The sequence below is a fragment of the Nanorana parkeri genome, unplaced genomic scaffold (genome assembly GCF_000935625.1).
Source record: "Nanorana parkeri isolate BGI_ZX_2015 unplaced genomic scaffold, ASM93562v1 scaffold656, whole genome shotgun sequence".
Classification (NCBI taxonomy): Eukaryota; Metazoa; Chordata; class Amphibia; order Anura; family Dicroglossidae; genus Nanorana; species Nanorana parkeri.
The window spans coordinates 465,887-481,006 of record NW_017306924.1 but is presented as its reverse complement, the minus strand read 5'-3'; the positions used below and the strand labels follow the sequence as shown (position 1 = coordinate 481,006).

Below are 15,120 nucleotides of genomic sequence, written 5' to 3'. Positions count from 1 at the left end.
GTTGGCACTATATAAATACTATGTAATAATAATAATAATAATAATAATAATATGTGGGGGTGGGGACTTTATTTTTATTTTTTTATTATTATATGTGACTTTAATTTTTTAATGCTACTTTCATTCTTTTTTTACATTTAACTTTATTGCTTTATTGCTAAGAAACCCCTTATGTGATAGCCAATTTATATTTACAGGTCCTCTTTTGGAGACGTCAGGGATCTTTAAGACCCCCAAAAAAGCTGATGAAGCAGAGATCTGCTTCACCAGCTTCTGTAGCGAGAATGACAGCTAAATGCGAAAGTGATGTAGTAAACATCACTCCTGCATTCAGAGACTGGAGGGAGATCAGAGGGAGTTCGTGTGCTGATCCCCCTCTGATCTCTGGTCACAGAGCGGCGCGCACAAGCGGGGCCACTTGTATCCAGGAAGCCACAGTCTGGTCGTTTAATTACAATGGCCGGACTAAAAGTGGTTAAAAAGATCACTAAGCCAGTAGCATAGGAGATACTTAGCCAGTAAGGCTTAGATGGACTGATAAAAGTAGCAGACATGCTATATTCTACATGGATGTCATGGAGACATGCAGTATGGGTGCTATGTCCTATCTTAGTATTATGGACAATAAGATAAGTATACACAGATAAGTGACACTAAACTCAGGAGTTAAATATTTAAAATGCATGTGCCTTAACTATTAACATAAATGTACCCTTTTCATGCATCACTCACCTGTAGTCCCTCAAATCATATTTGAATGGTTGCTGGCACTGTCCTTCCTTCTGGAGGGTCGCTACTCCATGGTCCCTGGGTGTGTTGTAAAGTAGCCCCCCCTCCAAGCTTGCTCCCGTGATGGACTACAATCTCAGGTTTACTTTACTAATTTGTTTTGAGATTGTAGTTCATCACAGGAGTGAGTTTGGAGTGGTGGCTTCTTTACTACACACAAGGACCACATACATAAATAAGCTACACACAGCTAAATTTTTGTTAATAGTTAAGGTACTTGAATGCATTTTTAAGATTTAACTCCTGAATTTAGAATCACTTTAAGATGATGAAAGTTGACACCTGATTGTTTGCTAAGGGCAACATTTAAAAATTTTTCTTTGTTGTATATTTTAATCAGTTACCCACGTAGGGTTGATTTACTGAACCGTGATCACTTAGCAAAAAACATGTTAAGATTGAACAGTAAATAATATTCACTGATCTTGCTACATAAGCTTAAACTGCTCATTTTAATTAACCAATCATGTGCTCCCAAAAAAAAACAGTTTTGAATGGGTATTCAAAGTGAAAACAGGTTTATCTTTAATAACATTAACTTTGCAAAGTGAACATACACTTTGCACAATAAATAGCCTCTACTCCTTTTAAAAATCGTTTCCAGTATATTTGTAATCTCACCCATATAGCAGGAGAGAATTGGACATAGTTTCATAATGTTCCACAAGTGAGGTAAGGCAGGACTACACTGGCAATCTCTGCAATGCAGAGTTTAACCAGCTGTTAACAGTCATTTTAATAGGACATTTTATGAATGTACGTATGCTGCAAAAGAGGTTAGTGCTGGCAAGTAGTTAAATCTCTCAGTTGCAAAGAGATTATAGATATCCATGTAACACCAGCAGGACTTTAATGGCACAGAGTTGTTTTAGCAGGGTAAATTAGATGACAGAAAACCTATCCTTAAATAAGCAAAATAGATCTCCCTCAGCTGAAGGAGTAGAATATATAGTGAGTTTTGTGATAATCTATTATAACTTAACAATATACATCACATCAGTTTTAAAGTAAGATTTTTTTACTAAGACTGTTAGTTAAACATTACATGGGGCTCCATGTTTTTATAAACCATACAAGCATATATCATCACATTAACCTATCTGTATTATTCTTATATGTGACAATAGACAGGAGGGGGAGGTATTTATCAATACTGGAGCAGACAAAATCCAGAGCAGATTTGCACTGCAACCAATCAGCTTCTCTGTCTCATTTTTAAATCTTACATGAGCAAACTGAAGATAGATGCTGATTGGTTGCCATGGGCAACTGCTCCAGATTTTGTCTGCTTCAGTTTTGATAAATTCCCCAAGTATGTTTGTATGGCTTCTGGGGCCACATGTGATGTTTAATAGGCTTAGGTAAAGTAACCATTTCAATAAAAAATGCTATGTAGCCCACCAATATGTGTTTAAGTTCATATGTGTGGGGTCTGGGAGACTTTTAAAGTTTTTTGTGTATTTTATTAACATTTTTAATTTTTTTTGTTTTCACCTAACTTTAGTGCTATCACAAGGGGATGACAAGCCCCCCCCCCTACCATGGCCATGCAGGGCACCCAGAACACAGGGGTGAGCCTGGCATACATGGTGGGGAGGCCATGTGGGGGCGCCATTGTTCCCATGCATGTGGAAGTGATCAAGAGCCTTTATATCCGTCCATATCACTTCCACTAAGTCAGCTTTCACAATGTAAACAAACTCCCTGCTACAGTTTGTGTGCAAGCCTGCACTGTACATCTGTGGCAGCAAAAGGGTTTACAATTAGATCTCCTACGTCCCTCTGTGATTCTGAAAGTGAGATCTGCTCTTGATCCTGTTCCTCTACAAAACCTCTATAGGGGGTCTACTCTCTCCATTAGATATTGAACATGTTGGTTTTTTTTAATAATGGAGAATGCAGAAAAGCCCTCAAGAGATATAAAAATCAATCAAGTAACTCAGTTTCATATTTTTGGATGGCCTGTCCATTTACAAGCCTTTCCACTAAGGATCCACAATCTCCCTGCCTTTATTACACAGAAACAAAGATACGCATAGACAACAGTAAAATAAAAACAAATATGATCTTCTTTGTGTTAGTTTTGTGGCTGAAAAAAACATGTAACAAATAAATTGACACGACAATGCATCCTGATCTAATAAATTCATGACCATATAATAAATTATTATAATTGTGGCAGTAAAGCTACACTTCCAGTGTAGCTATACTGCCCAAATACCATAGAAAGTATTATATTGCTCCCATATAGCATAGGTTCATTTTCCATTATCCCATTTACTTTACCCAACCATTCCCCCACCAATGGGACTCTATTAATTTCCCATAGGCTGGGTATAAGGGATTTTCTTGCATTAAAAAAGAAAAGTACCATTGATTTGTTATAAGACTTAAAAAAGACCGGTGTTTCAAGAGCATTGCCAATGGGTTGTTGGGAATAGTAAGTTGCAAGGATTGGTTCATAAGATCCTGTACCATTGACTAGAAGGGCTTAAGGATGGAGTGTCCATTTAATTGAAAAATGTTTATCAAAAACTGTTGAATTTCAGTAATATATCTGTTGATTTTAGCAATATTTCAAAGTGAAATAGATCAGTTGATGTTTAAATGATATTATTGGCTCTAAAGTAAATGATGTTAACTAGTTGCTAGTACAAAAACTTTGAATTGTAAACAATTTTCAGCAAGCTAAATAATGCATGATTATTGTCACAACTATGACAGCAGAAATATATTTGAAAATGCCAGTAGGGATATGTTCCCAAGTGCTTACTTTTGGTTCATGCCGTGTGCAAGGGTTTGCCTATGATATATTTATAGCAGGAAGTAGCCGTTGGTGTTTTTTTTATATTATGGTGGTCTAATAATTTTTCTCTCTATTTCTTTTTCAGTGACAGACAGTGAAAAAAAAAAGATTTAATGTCAAAACACTTGCAATACCTATACAAATTTCTATAAATAATTAAATTCTCAATTTTTAGAACAAACATTTCAATCTTCAGTGCAACAGGATAGCCTGTGATGTTAACCTTGTGGTTGGATGGAATATTAATGTTTACATATTGTTTGATTTAACAGGAAAAAAAATAAATTCTCTTAGATAGCATGTACAGTATTTGCCCTAGGCAAAAATCCAAGTCTAATCCTCAGTTCTAGTCTAAGATGGAGTCTTTCAGAGACATACTTTGAAAGAGCTAAGTGATATATTACACTTTCATTGTCCCCAGGAATGTTTACTTTTTTTTAAATACATCATCTTGACAGTTAGAAAGTATATTTACAGAGTGTTGCCAGTGTTTCCTTGTGGACTATGTTCTGACGCAATGCATGCATCTTGATAAAAAAAGCTGCTGACAATCCACCTTTGTTTCTTCCACCTGCTTTGCGGTCTTTTTTAATGCATGGTCCTGTTTTATTTACTCTTGCAGCTACTGAGCATATTTGTTGTTAATGTTTTGTGCATGCCAAATGTTTCACACATCTTTATCATGCTACTGTTTCATCATATGTGGACCTGAAGTGTTTCAGCTGTTCAGAATATTTTCACATACTAATGCGTGTTTTGCTAACTTAGTATACCAGATAACAGACACTAATGTACTGATATGCTTCCGAATAAATGGTTTGCAGTTTTTTTCTATTCAGAATATTATGTTATTGGATGTATTTGTATATTGCTCACCTATTTTGGTAATCACAATGATTGATTTTAAAATGACTAATTTTCAAACAGGTTTGATCTACAGAACAAGTAGATTTTTAAACAGTATAGTAGTACTGAGTTGCTCATACTATCTGCATTTGTTTCCATTGGCCCATATCAGTGATGGTCATATTTTATCTAAAACAAAATCTGATATTGTAGTAGACCCATGTTGTAAGCACCAGTATAGATGCAATAGGTTTGATTTACTAAAGGGAAAAGGCCGTTCACTTCACAAGGGAATGTGCACTTTGCAAACAAATTTTTCTTTATCTTTGTGAATGAGGTGAAACTCTGCTGACATCAATTGTTCAATCATGTGCAAACAACAGTGTTTTTTTTCTGTACTTGTAATTTGAGTATTCTTTGCAAAGCGAATTTCATCACATTCACATACAAGCTAAGGGAAATTTCCCCTACAAAGTGCAATTTCCCTTGCAAAGTGAACAGCCTATTTTCCTTTACTAAATTAACTGCACTCCCACTCTGTCTGCAATGCTAGTGTAGTAAACATAATTACTTCTCAATGACACATCATGGCTTAATGTTAATTTGGGGTCTTCTTATTTTTCAAGCAGAAAAGCCATTATTGATATTGTTGTGTTTTTTTATGTTTTACTTTATTGCATTTTAAAAGAATTTACTGTGACCCCTCTGGGAAAAAGATTTCTTTTGACAGCCACCACAGAAAATATAGATAGATAGATAGATAGATAGATAGATAGATAGATAGATAGATAGATAGATAGATAGATAGATAGAGAGATAGATACTGAAAACAGACCAAGAAAGCTAAAACAAATTTGCAAAATATTTTTCTTTTGTGTGCACTGGAGCACTTTTTACAATGGAAATTTTAAAGAACTGATAAGGACTGGTAAGCTATCTAAGATAGGCATTACTTACATATGTAATATTTTAGTGTCTCACGGATTTAAAAGCATACTGCATATGCTTTTTTTTTCTCCTTTTTGCAAAATGTTGGGGATGTGTAATATTTTGCTGTTCTTTTTTTGGTATACTATTTTCTTGAACTGTTTTGCTCCATGTTTTCATTCTCAATCCTAGGTCCCCTTACAAAGAAACAGACAGATGATTTAGGTGATAATGAAGGTGCTGAAGATGAAGGTATTTTTTTGCCACCAAACCAATTTGCATGACAAGGACCCCTACAAATATACCTCCTTTACTTTTTCTTGACTTCTTGTATCTATTTTGAAGACTTTTTCTTTTTATCCCATTTTTGATTGATGTGTTTTGTCTTCTTGCTTGTTTTATTTTTATTTTTTACATTTTTTCTTGATTTGAATGTTGTTACGTTTTCATTTTTATGCAAACAGTAAGTGTGTCCACCAAAGCTCTTCTTGTTTTCTTGACAAGAATTTTTGATAACTTTCATCCCACTTCTTGAATATATTTTATTAAATCTTTCAACTAACACTGATTTAAGACTCTCAACATACCCCTTTTTTGCATGTTTTCTAACATTCCCTAAATAATAAATCTTGCTAATGACAATACACAGTGACTTATATAATTTTAAGCAGCAGGCAATTACTTTTATGTATTTAATTATCCTAAGGTTTGATGTTTCTTAAGATGTACGTATTTGTTTTATAATTTATTATTGATTTATCAACACATTAGATCAAGAAGCATCGTATGCATACTTTTACCATTTAAAAGTAAGTGTTATAATACAATTTAAAACTAAATCTAGCATCACGGCTGACCAAAATACTTAAACATATTAAATGTTTTATCCAGAATGCATTGTCATTGAAATTTTTAACATGAAGTTATAATGTATAGTTGCAGCATATTGGAAATACGTTTTCTGTAGATTCTCCAATTTGCTAAGAAAAAAGAAAGTCATATTTCAGCTTTCATCATTATAGAATATTTAGAACAGTAATAAGTAATGTCTGATTTTTGTTTGCTGCACTTTACACATTTACATTATTAAGTTGAAGGCAGCCCTTTGTGCATTCTTGCAAGTCTGTACAGTAATCCAGTATAAAACAACTCAGGCACTTTGCCTCTGTGCAGGCGTTTCCTGTAATAAAGCCTGGCTACTGCTGCCCTCTCTTCTTATGCAGGGTGACTGTTGTTGTATCCGCCTCCCGTCTAGTTTTCTGTAGGCATTCTGTAGTAGGTGGACCTGTTGGTTCCTTCCCACAGCTCTGCCCTATACATAGGCTATATATTATTTACTATTTCAAAGCAATATCTGGGTTTGCAAAAGCAATTTCGTGTACACACAGTGGCTTTATGACCTTTCTTAATGAAAATACATTCTATATAAAGATGTTTGCTTCCAGGGTCAAGCTTTCAAGATTTTTTTGTCCATATGCTCCACTGTTTTATGCCAGTACTTTAATAAACTGTTTTCAGTTGATAAAAAAGTCAGCCAATTTCAACATGTAGCTGGGGTCATATGGGCAGACTTTAGTTCAGCTGATGTTAGACTGTGATCACTTCTGCACTATTCAGTCAGTAAATAATAAAATGTAACTGTGTGACACAGCTGGGAAATTATGGACCTGAATTCAGAGCCTGAAATTTGTCCTCCAAGCAAATAACTAATTTTGCTATCATATATTTTAGTAGCAAAACTAAAAACTTTTAATTTTATCTTGGAAAATTAACCTAAATTTAGGCTAACACCTTCAGAGTGGTGTTAATATAAATAAAATAGAAATCATGGTAAACCTGTACATCAGCAATTTTGTTATTAAGTGGGACCTGCAATCAGTCTAAAAGGCTTGTCTAGTAGATCCAATTTGCATGAATAAAATAATTCCGCCCTGATCTAATATTCAGTATGAAAAAAGACCTATATAATTAGGTGGAGAAATGTTATTTAATCAGGGAATTAGAAGAACAAGGGTTAGGTAATTTTCTGTCTTTATTTGTCCTATTCCATGTTGGCCTTGAAAGGGTAATTTCATAATTTCACATGTACTATATGCTGAGATAGGAGATGATTATTAACAATCCCTTTAATATAATAGGCACATAGTAAGAGTAGCAATTTCCAGCCTTTAAATTCATGTCACTATGGGGTTAATTTTTAAAAGGCAAAATTATGTTTGGAAGATAATTTTCCATTAGCTTTGTGAATGTGGTGAAGGTCTGCTGATTTCCATCATCCAATCATGTGCAAGCAGTTTTTTATTTTCCTTCCACATGTTTTGGTATTCTTTACAAAGTGAAATTACGCCACATTTACTAAGTTAAGGGAACATTCCTTTGCAAAGTAAACAGCTTATTTGCCTGTAGTAGATCAACCCCTATGTTTTTATCCCATGTTTTTTTACTTTCTTATGGAAATCTAGGCAAAGATAAGTACCACAGGACTCCATATTTATTTAATTGTTTGAGTGTTCTTCTTGTATTTGCTTACATTTCTAGCTTTACCTAATTAACACAAGTCTTGGAAGAATTTTCCTGTTTAAGTGCACAGTAACTAATACAAATAAATACAAAAATAATACGGAGTGTTCTAGGCTTTCTGAGCATTGATGATAACCAGACTGATTAATGTTACCATTGGTGATAAGCCTGTTGTTTGTTTGCTCCACTTAATACTGCTGTGCAGAGCACAAGAAAAAGGCCCCTTTGAGAGTACAGAAATAGATTAGACCCCATATTACAAGTGGCCTTCATAAACTGGGGAATGTTTAACTGATAACTATCAGCAAACAATCAATTATATTGGATCTAATTGACACAGAAAAGGAAGCACAATGGTTTTCTTGCATGTCTTCAATGACAGCTTAAAGAGTGTACCTATAAGAATGTAATTACATGGTCATTTCCACTGATTTCCACTTCATCAAGGTAAAAGAACTGCAGAAATTACCCTAGATATGAAATAAACAACAGTTTTTGCAAGTTCTCTAAGAGTGTTAACTGGTTTAACCGTAGTACTAACATTTCATTACTGTTCTCAGTGGGTACTCAGTAATTCTATGTAATTTTAATTAAGGAAGAGTTCTGAAACAATCTCCCTCTGTGTTACCTCCAAGCATACAATTAGCAGTGTACAATTCTGCTGTGAACATGCAGCTAATGATTTCAGATTAATAATTTATCTCTCAGTCCTAATCATATCAATGTCACTATCAGGAAGACCAAATTTCAACAGGTGATGCTTGGCAATTTGTGGGATTTAACTTTGCTATCGCAAAAATAAAAGCAGGTATAATAACATTATTTTGCACAGGTGCTTCAATTTATGGTGGGTGTATCACAATGACTCAAAACCATTTTTCTATATTTATTTTATAAACTCGAAAATTTACCATTTCATTTGCAAATTTATAATGAAAACAGAATTTCAGTAAATAGCAGCTGCAGCTTCACCATCTGTAGGTCAGAAGAACAGTCTCCTTTATTAAGAAAAAAACAATATTAATGCAAAATACTTGAAAATAATAGTTTTAGATTTGACAAATAACAAATTTTTTTAACTACTAAGTTCCAACGATTGAATTTGTCCTTCACTGATTAGGTTTGTATAAAAAATTTCCAAATTTTATTTAAAGTAAATGTTAGAATAAAGATTTATATAATTATGTTATTTAATTGTTGGATTCATTTTCAAATTTCCTCTGTCATGAGGAGAAATGTAAGATCCAGAACATCCTATTTTTAACAACTGTTTAAAACGCACAATTTTCAGTATGTTCAATATGTCATGCATTACAATGCTTCTTGAGCTATATGTACAGTTTCAGACAGTTTCTCTGAAAAATAAAGATAAACAATTGAAAAATAAAAATTACATTAATTTGCATTTTTTTAATATTACCAATATAAAGTAAAAACAGAATGCATATAAAAAATAATACATACGAATAAAGCAAAAGTGGGGAACCAAATTAATATTTGCTACATTTGAATATTCTATTAAAAATAATATTTGTCATATTTGTAACTTAAGAAACATTAGAAATATGGTAAACTAATGTTCCCTCTTTATCTGATGAAATGCCAGAATTATATTTAAACATGCTTTTTTTTCAGACATCAGAGATAGCGGAGGTCCCAAGCCTGTGATGGTATATATTCATGGAGGATCCTATATGGAAGGAACTGGTAATTTATTTGATGGAAGTGTCCTAGCAAGTTATGGAAATGTTATAGTCATCACTGTCAACTATCGCCTTGGGGTACTTGGTAAGAAGGACATATTTGCTTTGACCTTTGATACACGACATTCTTTGCTGTTTTGGTGTATTTTATTAAATCTATTGAGATCAAACTGAGAACTCTGGATTTCTCCTCAATGGCCAATATTTAGTGTCAGCATTAAAACTAAAATGATACTCCTACTTCATCATTTTTGTTTCATAAAATGCAAAGCACACAGTTAATTTTTATAAAAGGTAATACTTAGATTCACAAATTTTAATTTTATACTGGATATGATGCACATATTATATGAGTCAAAATTCATTTTCAGATGTCATGGTTTATGAGCCATTAAGATGTGGTCTATCTATCTATCTATCTATCTATCTATCTATCTATCTATCTATCTATATATCTCTGTCTATGCATCTTTTTATTCCTTACTAATTTTTGGTCCTTTATGAATATAGTTTTGTTTTTTCCATTATTCTATTAATAAATTGTTGAGATGTAATATTTTCTTATTCATAATAGGGTTTGTCAATAGAGTTGTTGAAGTTGCTTATTATTCTGGGCTACTTTTCTGGGATAATATCTGGTACTTATGCAGATATATTTTTTTCATTTTAATGTAATTTTTTTTGGAAGACTGTTGTATCTATAAAAATAATGGCTTGCCTTCCCATTATTCTTTAATGCTTAATATACTTCGGCTTGTTGTTTAAGACAGTGCAAAAAGTTTATGTTGCATAAACTGTGTTAAACAATAGAAAATGCACAGCATTTGGTTCACCAAGATCAGTAAAATACTAGTTGTCTATGTTTTACTGGACATTATACTCTGCTTTTTGTGTTTGGATTGGTTTATATATTTAGAAGGTTTGTAGCACTGGAGAGTTTTTGAAATCTTGATGTTATGCTCTCAGCTGAATAATTATTTATTGCAACCAGCAAATGCATTCTTGATATATGTTGATTGTGGAAATTGTCTTCAAACTGTATTTTGACATCTGTTGTGCATATTATTTTTGGAGTTTTGGATTTCATAGTTTTGCTTTTATAAAATATTATGATATTTATCACCTGGGAAAAATTATTATATTTAGATATAAATTCAGCATAGGATACAGCAAGACCTTAATCAAAAAGGTAGACCTTCATCTACATGACAGATGAAGTCCTATTTTATAAATTCAAGATTTTGCACTTGGGTGCCAAAATACTAATTTGAGGGGCTTCTTTGGAAGAATTGTTGATGCAAAATGACTTGAGGGTGCTTGCAGATCACAGCAGTAGTTGCAATGCCAGGCTGCAGCTAAAATAAGCTAAAAGATAAATTAATAATTCTACCCCTTTACAAAAAAACACTAGTTTAGCCTCATCCAGACTATGCAGTTCAGTTTTGTTCACCAAACCTCAGGAAGGATATCACTGGATTAGAAAGAATTCAAGTAAGGGCAACACAATTAGTAAGGGGACTGGAGGACCTCAGCTATGAGAAACAATTACGAAGATTGCACTTACTGTCTCTGGAGAAGAGGCACTTAAGAAGGAATAAATTCACCATACATAAATATATCAAAGGTGATTATAGAAAATGAAAAAAAAACTGGTTCCTCTAAGGTCTCTAAAAAAGAAGACACATGGCCATGATTTGTGGATAGATGATATTAGATTTAACCTTAGATTTCGGAAGGAGTTCTTTACTGTTAGAGTTGTGGATCTCCCTTCCCCATATGGCAGTGTTAGCCAAGAGTGTTTTTTAAATTCAACAAGCTTTAGATGTCCATAGCAAGCATAATACAGGGCTATGGGAATTCATACTCACACACATATGCACACATACCTGCACACACACACACACCTGGATGGACCTGTGCCTGTTTGTCAACCTTGGCAAAAATGTTATCATAGTTTAGGCATACTTTTATACAATAGATTTTTGTTTATCATCAGATATTTAGGTTCCATGCTACTGTTTATCCACATTGCTGTAACCTTTCTCATCTGTATAGTCTAGTTTTCTTTATAATATCTGCTCCAAGGCTATCATAGGCATATATGGTTGTCAAAGGCAAGCTATACCCCAAAATTTTTTTGTCTGGTATAACTGCTGGCAATTGTAACACAAAGTTGCTGTTTTAGTCTGTTGTGGACTCTAGAGATGATCTATGCTACATAATTTGCCAGCTCTGCCTAATTAGTTTAGCTTTTATGGATTTCCCAAACTGTTGGATAGACAAATTACAATCTCACAACAGGAGTTGATGATGTAATGGATTGAAGTTGGATTTTACCCATAAATGCCAACATAAAACATTCATTTGGTGTGGAATGAAAAATGGCCTGGATGGGAAGGGGTTTAACACCGCGGATGTCAACTGGTTAAAGAAAACTTTTTTTAGCACTTCTTTTAAATTGTATATCTTACATTTTGTTATCATTGTTATTGTTCCCTTTAATCATAGAATTTTGTTTTTTTTCTGACATCGGAGTCCCAGGTAAGTCCCAGGTAACCAGGGACGCTGTTCTATCATTAGGGTGAGAGCTTAGCAGAGCCGACTTTCATATCACCACCGGTTCTGACAAGCTCTCATTGTAATGACAGCTGGTCCCGGCCAATAGAAAACCGTTGGCTTTAGCTAGCTGTCACTGCTAGTTCCGCCTAATCGTTTTCAATTTTTTTCTACTTTTTTAACTGTTTTAACATTCTTTGGCCCTTTAGTAAATCACACCTCAAAGAATAGGCTGAAGGGTGAATTGGGCTATTGCTTTGCATGTTTTGCAATAGTAAAATAGCAGTAAAATAATGTTTTTTAAGAACACCTTACATTATATTAGTATAAGCTCAGCTAGGTAAGGTAAGTAAGTTAAATATCTAAAAACGTGTTCTGCCTTATGTTTCCAGAATGCAGCCCCTGTCACCACTTACTGTATGTTACTATTTGCACCTCTGCAAAACTGACAGCCAGATTTCATGGTGCATTGAAAATGTTGTCATTTTATTTTGCAATGTCAGCAGTCTCCCTCCCTTCCATTTAAGCTGCAGTGGCATCTGTATGAATTTCATGAGATGCCTGAGACTATGAGAGAGAGCGATGAATTAGGAAATTAGCATTTATTAAGGACTACTTAAAGGGTCAAAAGGTAAAAAAACAGAAACTACTGATATATAATATTAAATATGTCATGTCTGCAGGTTTGAAATACAGTTGTGAAGTAATTGAAGGGAATTTATCAAAACTGGAGCAGACAAAATCTGGAGCAGCAGTGCATGGCAAGCAATCCGTTTCTCTCTTTCATTTTCAAATCTTAACTGAGCAAACTGAAGAGAGAGGCTGATTGGTTGCCAAGCACAGCTGCTCCAGATTTTGTCTGCTCCTGTTTTGATATATTCCCCTCATTGTGTTTATATTTTTTTGTTATGGTTGATTTGAAATGCGTTCTTGCATTTTATAGTTTATCCTTAAAATGCCTTTCTTCGACATACTTATAGATTTAAATGATAATGTGGTACTGTATACAGCACTATTAAGCCTTACAACAGTCAAACTGATTGCCTAATTTAAGTCACAATGTAAGCCCCAGATGTCTAGTTTTCTTTTACTCTTTTCCAAGATGCAATTTGAAAGAAAAAGAATAAAGAAGTTTTTTTATTGATAATTCAATTTATTAACAATGTATTAGTTTTTGTACAACATATTACATCTCATACATAGTATAGCAAATGTTTTCCATCTTATATGTAAATCTCTACATTACCTATATTAAGCAATGTAATACATTTGTTGCATAGCATACACCATAAAGTGTCTGCATTTAACTTTCCCATAGATAGGTTGTCATGTCTTCCCTTAGCTGTGAACCCAAGACCAGAGCCTATTTGCACTAGGACTATTTACACTATTTACAATAATAGCTAAAAGTGAGTCCTAATCAAAAATAAGTAAAAGCAAAATTACATTACATGGATTTAAAAAGGTAACAAATGTATTTATTAAAATGCATTGGCATTCTGTGTACTGGTCCAGCCTTGGTGTATAGGCAAACTATTTCTTACCTATGTTCCCTGTAAGCCTGAATCAGACCACATCCATTTTGGAAAACATTTTTGATTATTGAAAATATGATTAGAGGCTATATTGTAAAGCAGACCCTCATAATCTAGTGAACATATTTAAGGCATAGCTAAACTCTCATAGGAAAATGCTTTGTAGAGCACTGTAAGTAAAACAGGATTGCGATATGTATACATACAGTTTCCTCTTACTTTTATTTTAATAAAGCAGTGCTTTATTTAAAAAAAAACACAGTCACAACAATACAAATAACATTTTATAATTCTTGCAGAAGCATATATCAAAATAGTGGAACACCACAATTCCCCTGTAGAAGTTATTATTGCCCTCTTACTTCTTGAATTTTTTGCTTCCTGTTGTTTGCACATCCTGTAGACCATTTCTATAAGCTTCCTGTGGGTGTTTCCACATTCTATTGGTAAATGCATGGCACAGTTTTACTAGGAGACTAGAGGAACACACAGGAAAGAGCAACAAAACTACAATTGAACTAAGGGTAAGTGTAGTCCTCCAAAAAAGTAAGATTGTGTAGTTACCCCTTGCTGGTAGAATCAACAGTTGTTGTTATTATTAACCACTTTGGGACCAGAGAAATTTCTTAATTTTTTACACACGTGTTAAATACACTAGTGTACAGAAGTGTACAGAAATACACTGAAATTCATTTTAGAGCACACAGACAGAAATGAAAAGCCATTTTTTTGCTGAAATATAAACTATGCATTTGTGCCAGATAAATAGATATCAAACATGTCATTCCTTGAAATTGCACGCACCTGTGGAATGGCAAAAAAGTACAGTATCCAAAATTGCCCATAGCATATGCTTTAAAATCCTTGACTGCTCATTGATTTAGAGGTAACGGCGATGACCCTAGAATTATTTGTGCCGATATGTAATATATGTGGCACAATTGGCATTTTCCCACATAGGTACACCGGATGCATTTTTGCATTTGTATTTATGCATACGTGGAGGATTGGTAAATGTTTTTTTTGTATTTTTTTGTTTATATGTCACTTTTTAGTTTTTTATGCTTAGTTTTATTGCTATCACATAGGGACTAATAAGTGACAGGTCCTCTTTATGGAGAAATTATGGGTCTAATATACCCTTAGGTGTCTATTTACGAAGCTGCCGAAGGATCTGGCCGTAGCTTCGGCCGATCCTTCGTCTAGCTTCGGCCCCAGGACCCCTTCGGTTCAGTAGAACCGAAGGGGTGCTGTACGGGCTATTCACAATAGCCCGTACAGCTCCCGATCATGGCCGAGCCGAACGCATATGCATCGGCTGGGCTGAGCCGTGCTGAAAGCCGAAGCTGGCCGGGCGGCCGGCCATTGGCCGGCCGACAGCCTGCTTCTGACAGCTGGGCAGAGCCAGCCGTGATCTTACGGCTGGCTCCGGCCACTT

The 15,120-nt window shown here is 34.3% G+C and overlaps 1 protein-coding gene across 3 annotated transcripts in view; it reads left to right on the top strand.

The window, feature by feature from the left end:
* NLGN1 (neuroligin 1) overlaps positions 1–15,120 on the top strand; it is a 636,903-nt gene that overhangs the window by 407,979 nt on the left and 213,804 nt on the right. For 2 of the 3 annotated variants that reach the window (XM_018563339.1, XM_018563340.1), the window contains 2 exons: positions 5,561–5,620; positions 9,524–9,676. In XM_018563339.1, coding sequence (XP_018418841.1) covers positions 5,561–5,620; positions 9,524–9,676 — 213 coding nt within the window. The remainder of the gene's footprint in view (positions 1–5,560; positions 5,621–9,523; positions 9,677–15,120) is intronic. The other variant, XM_018563341.1, reaches the window with a different exon arrangement.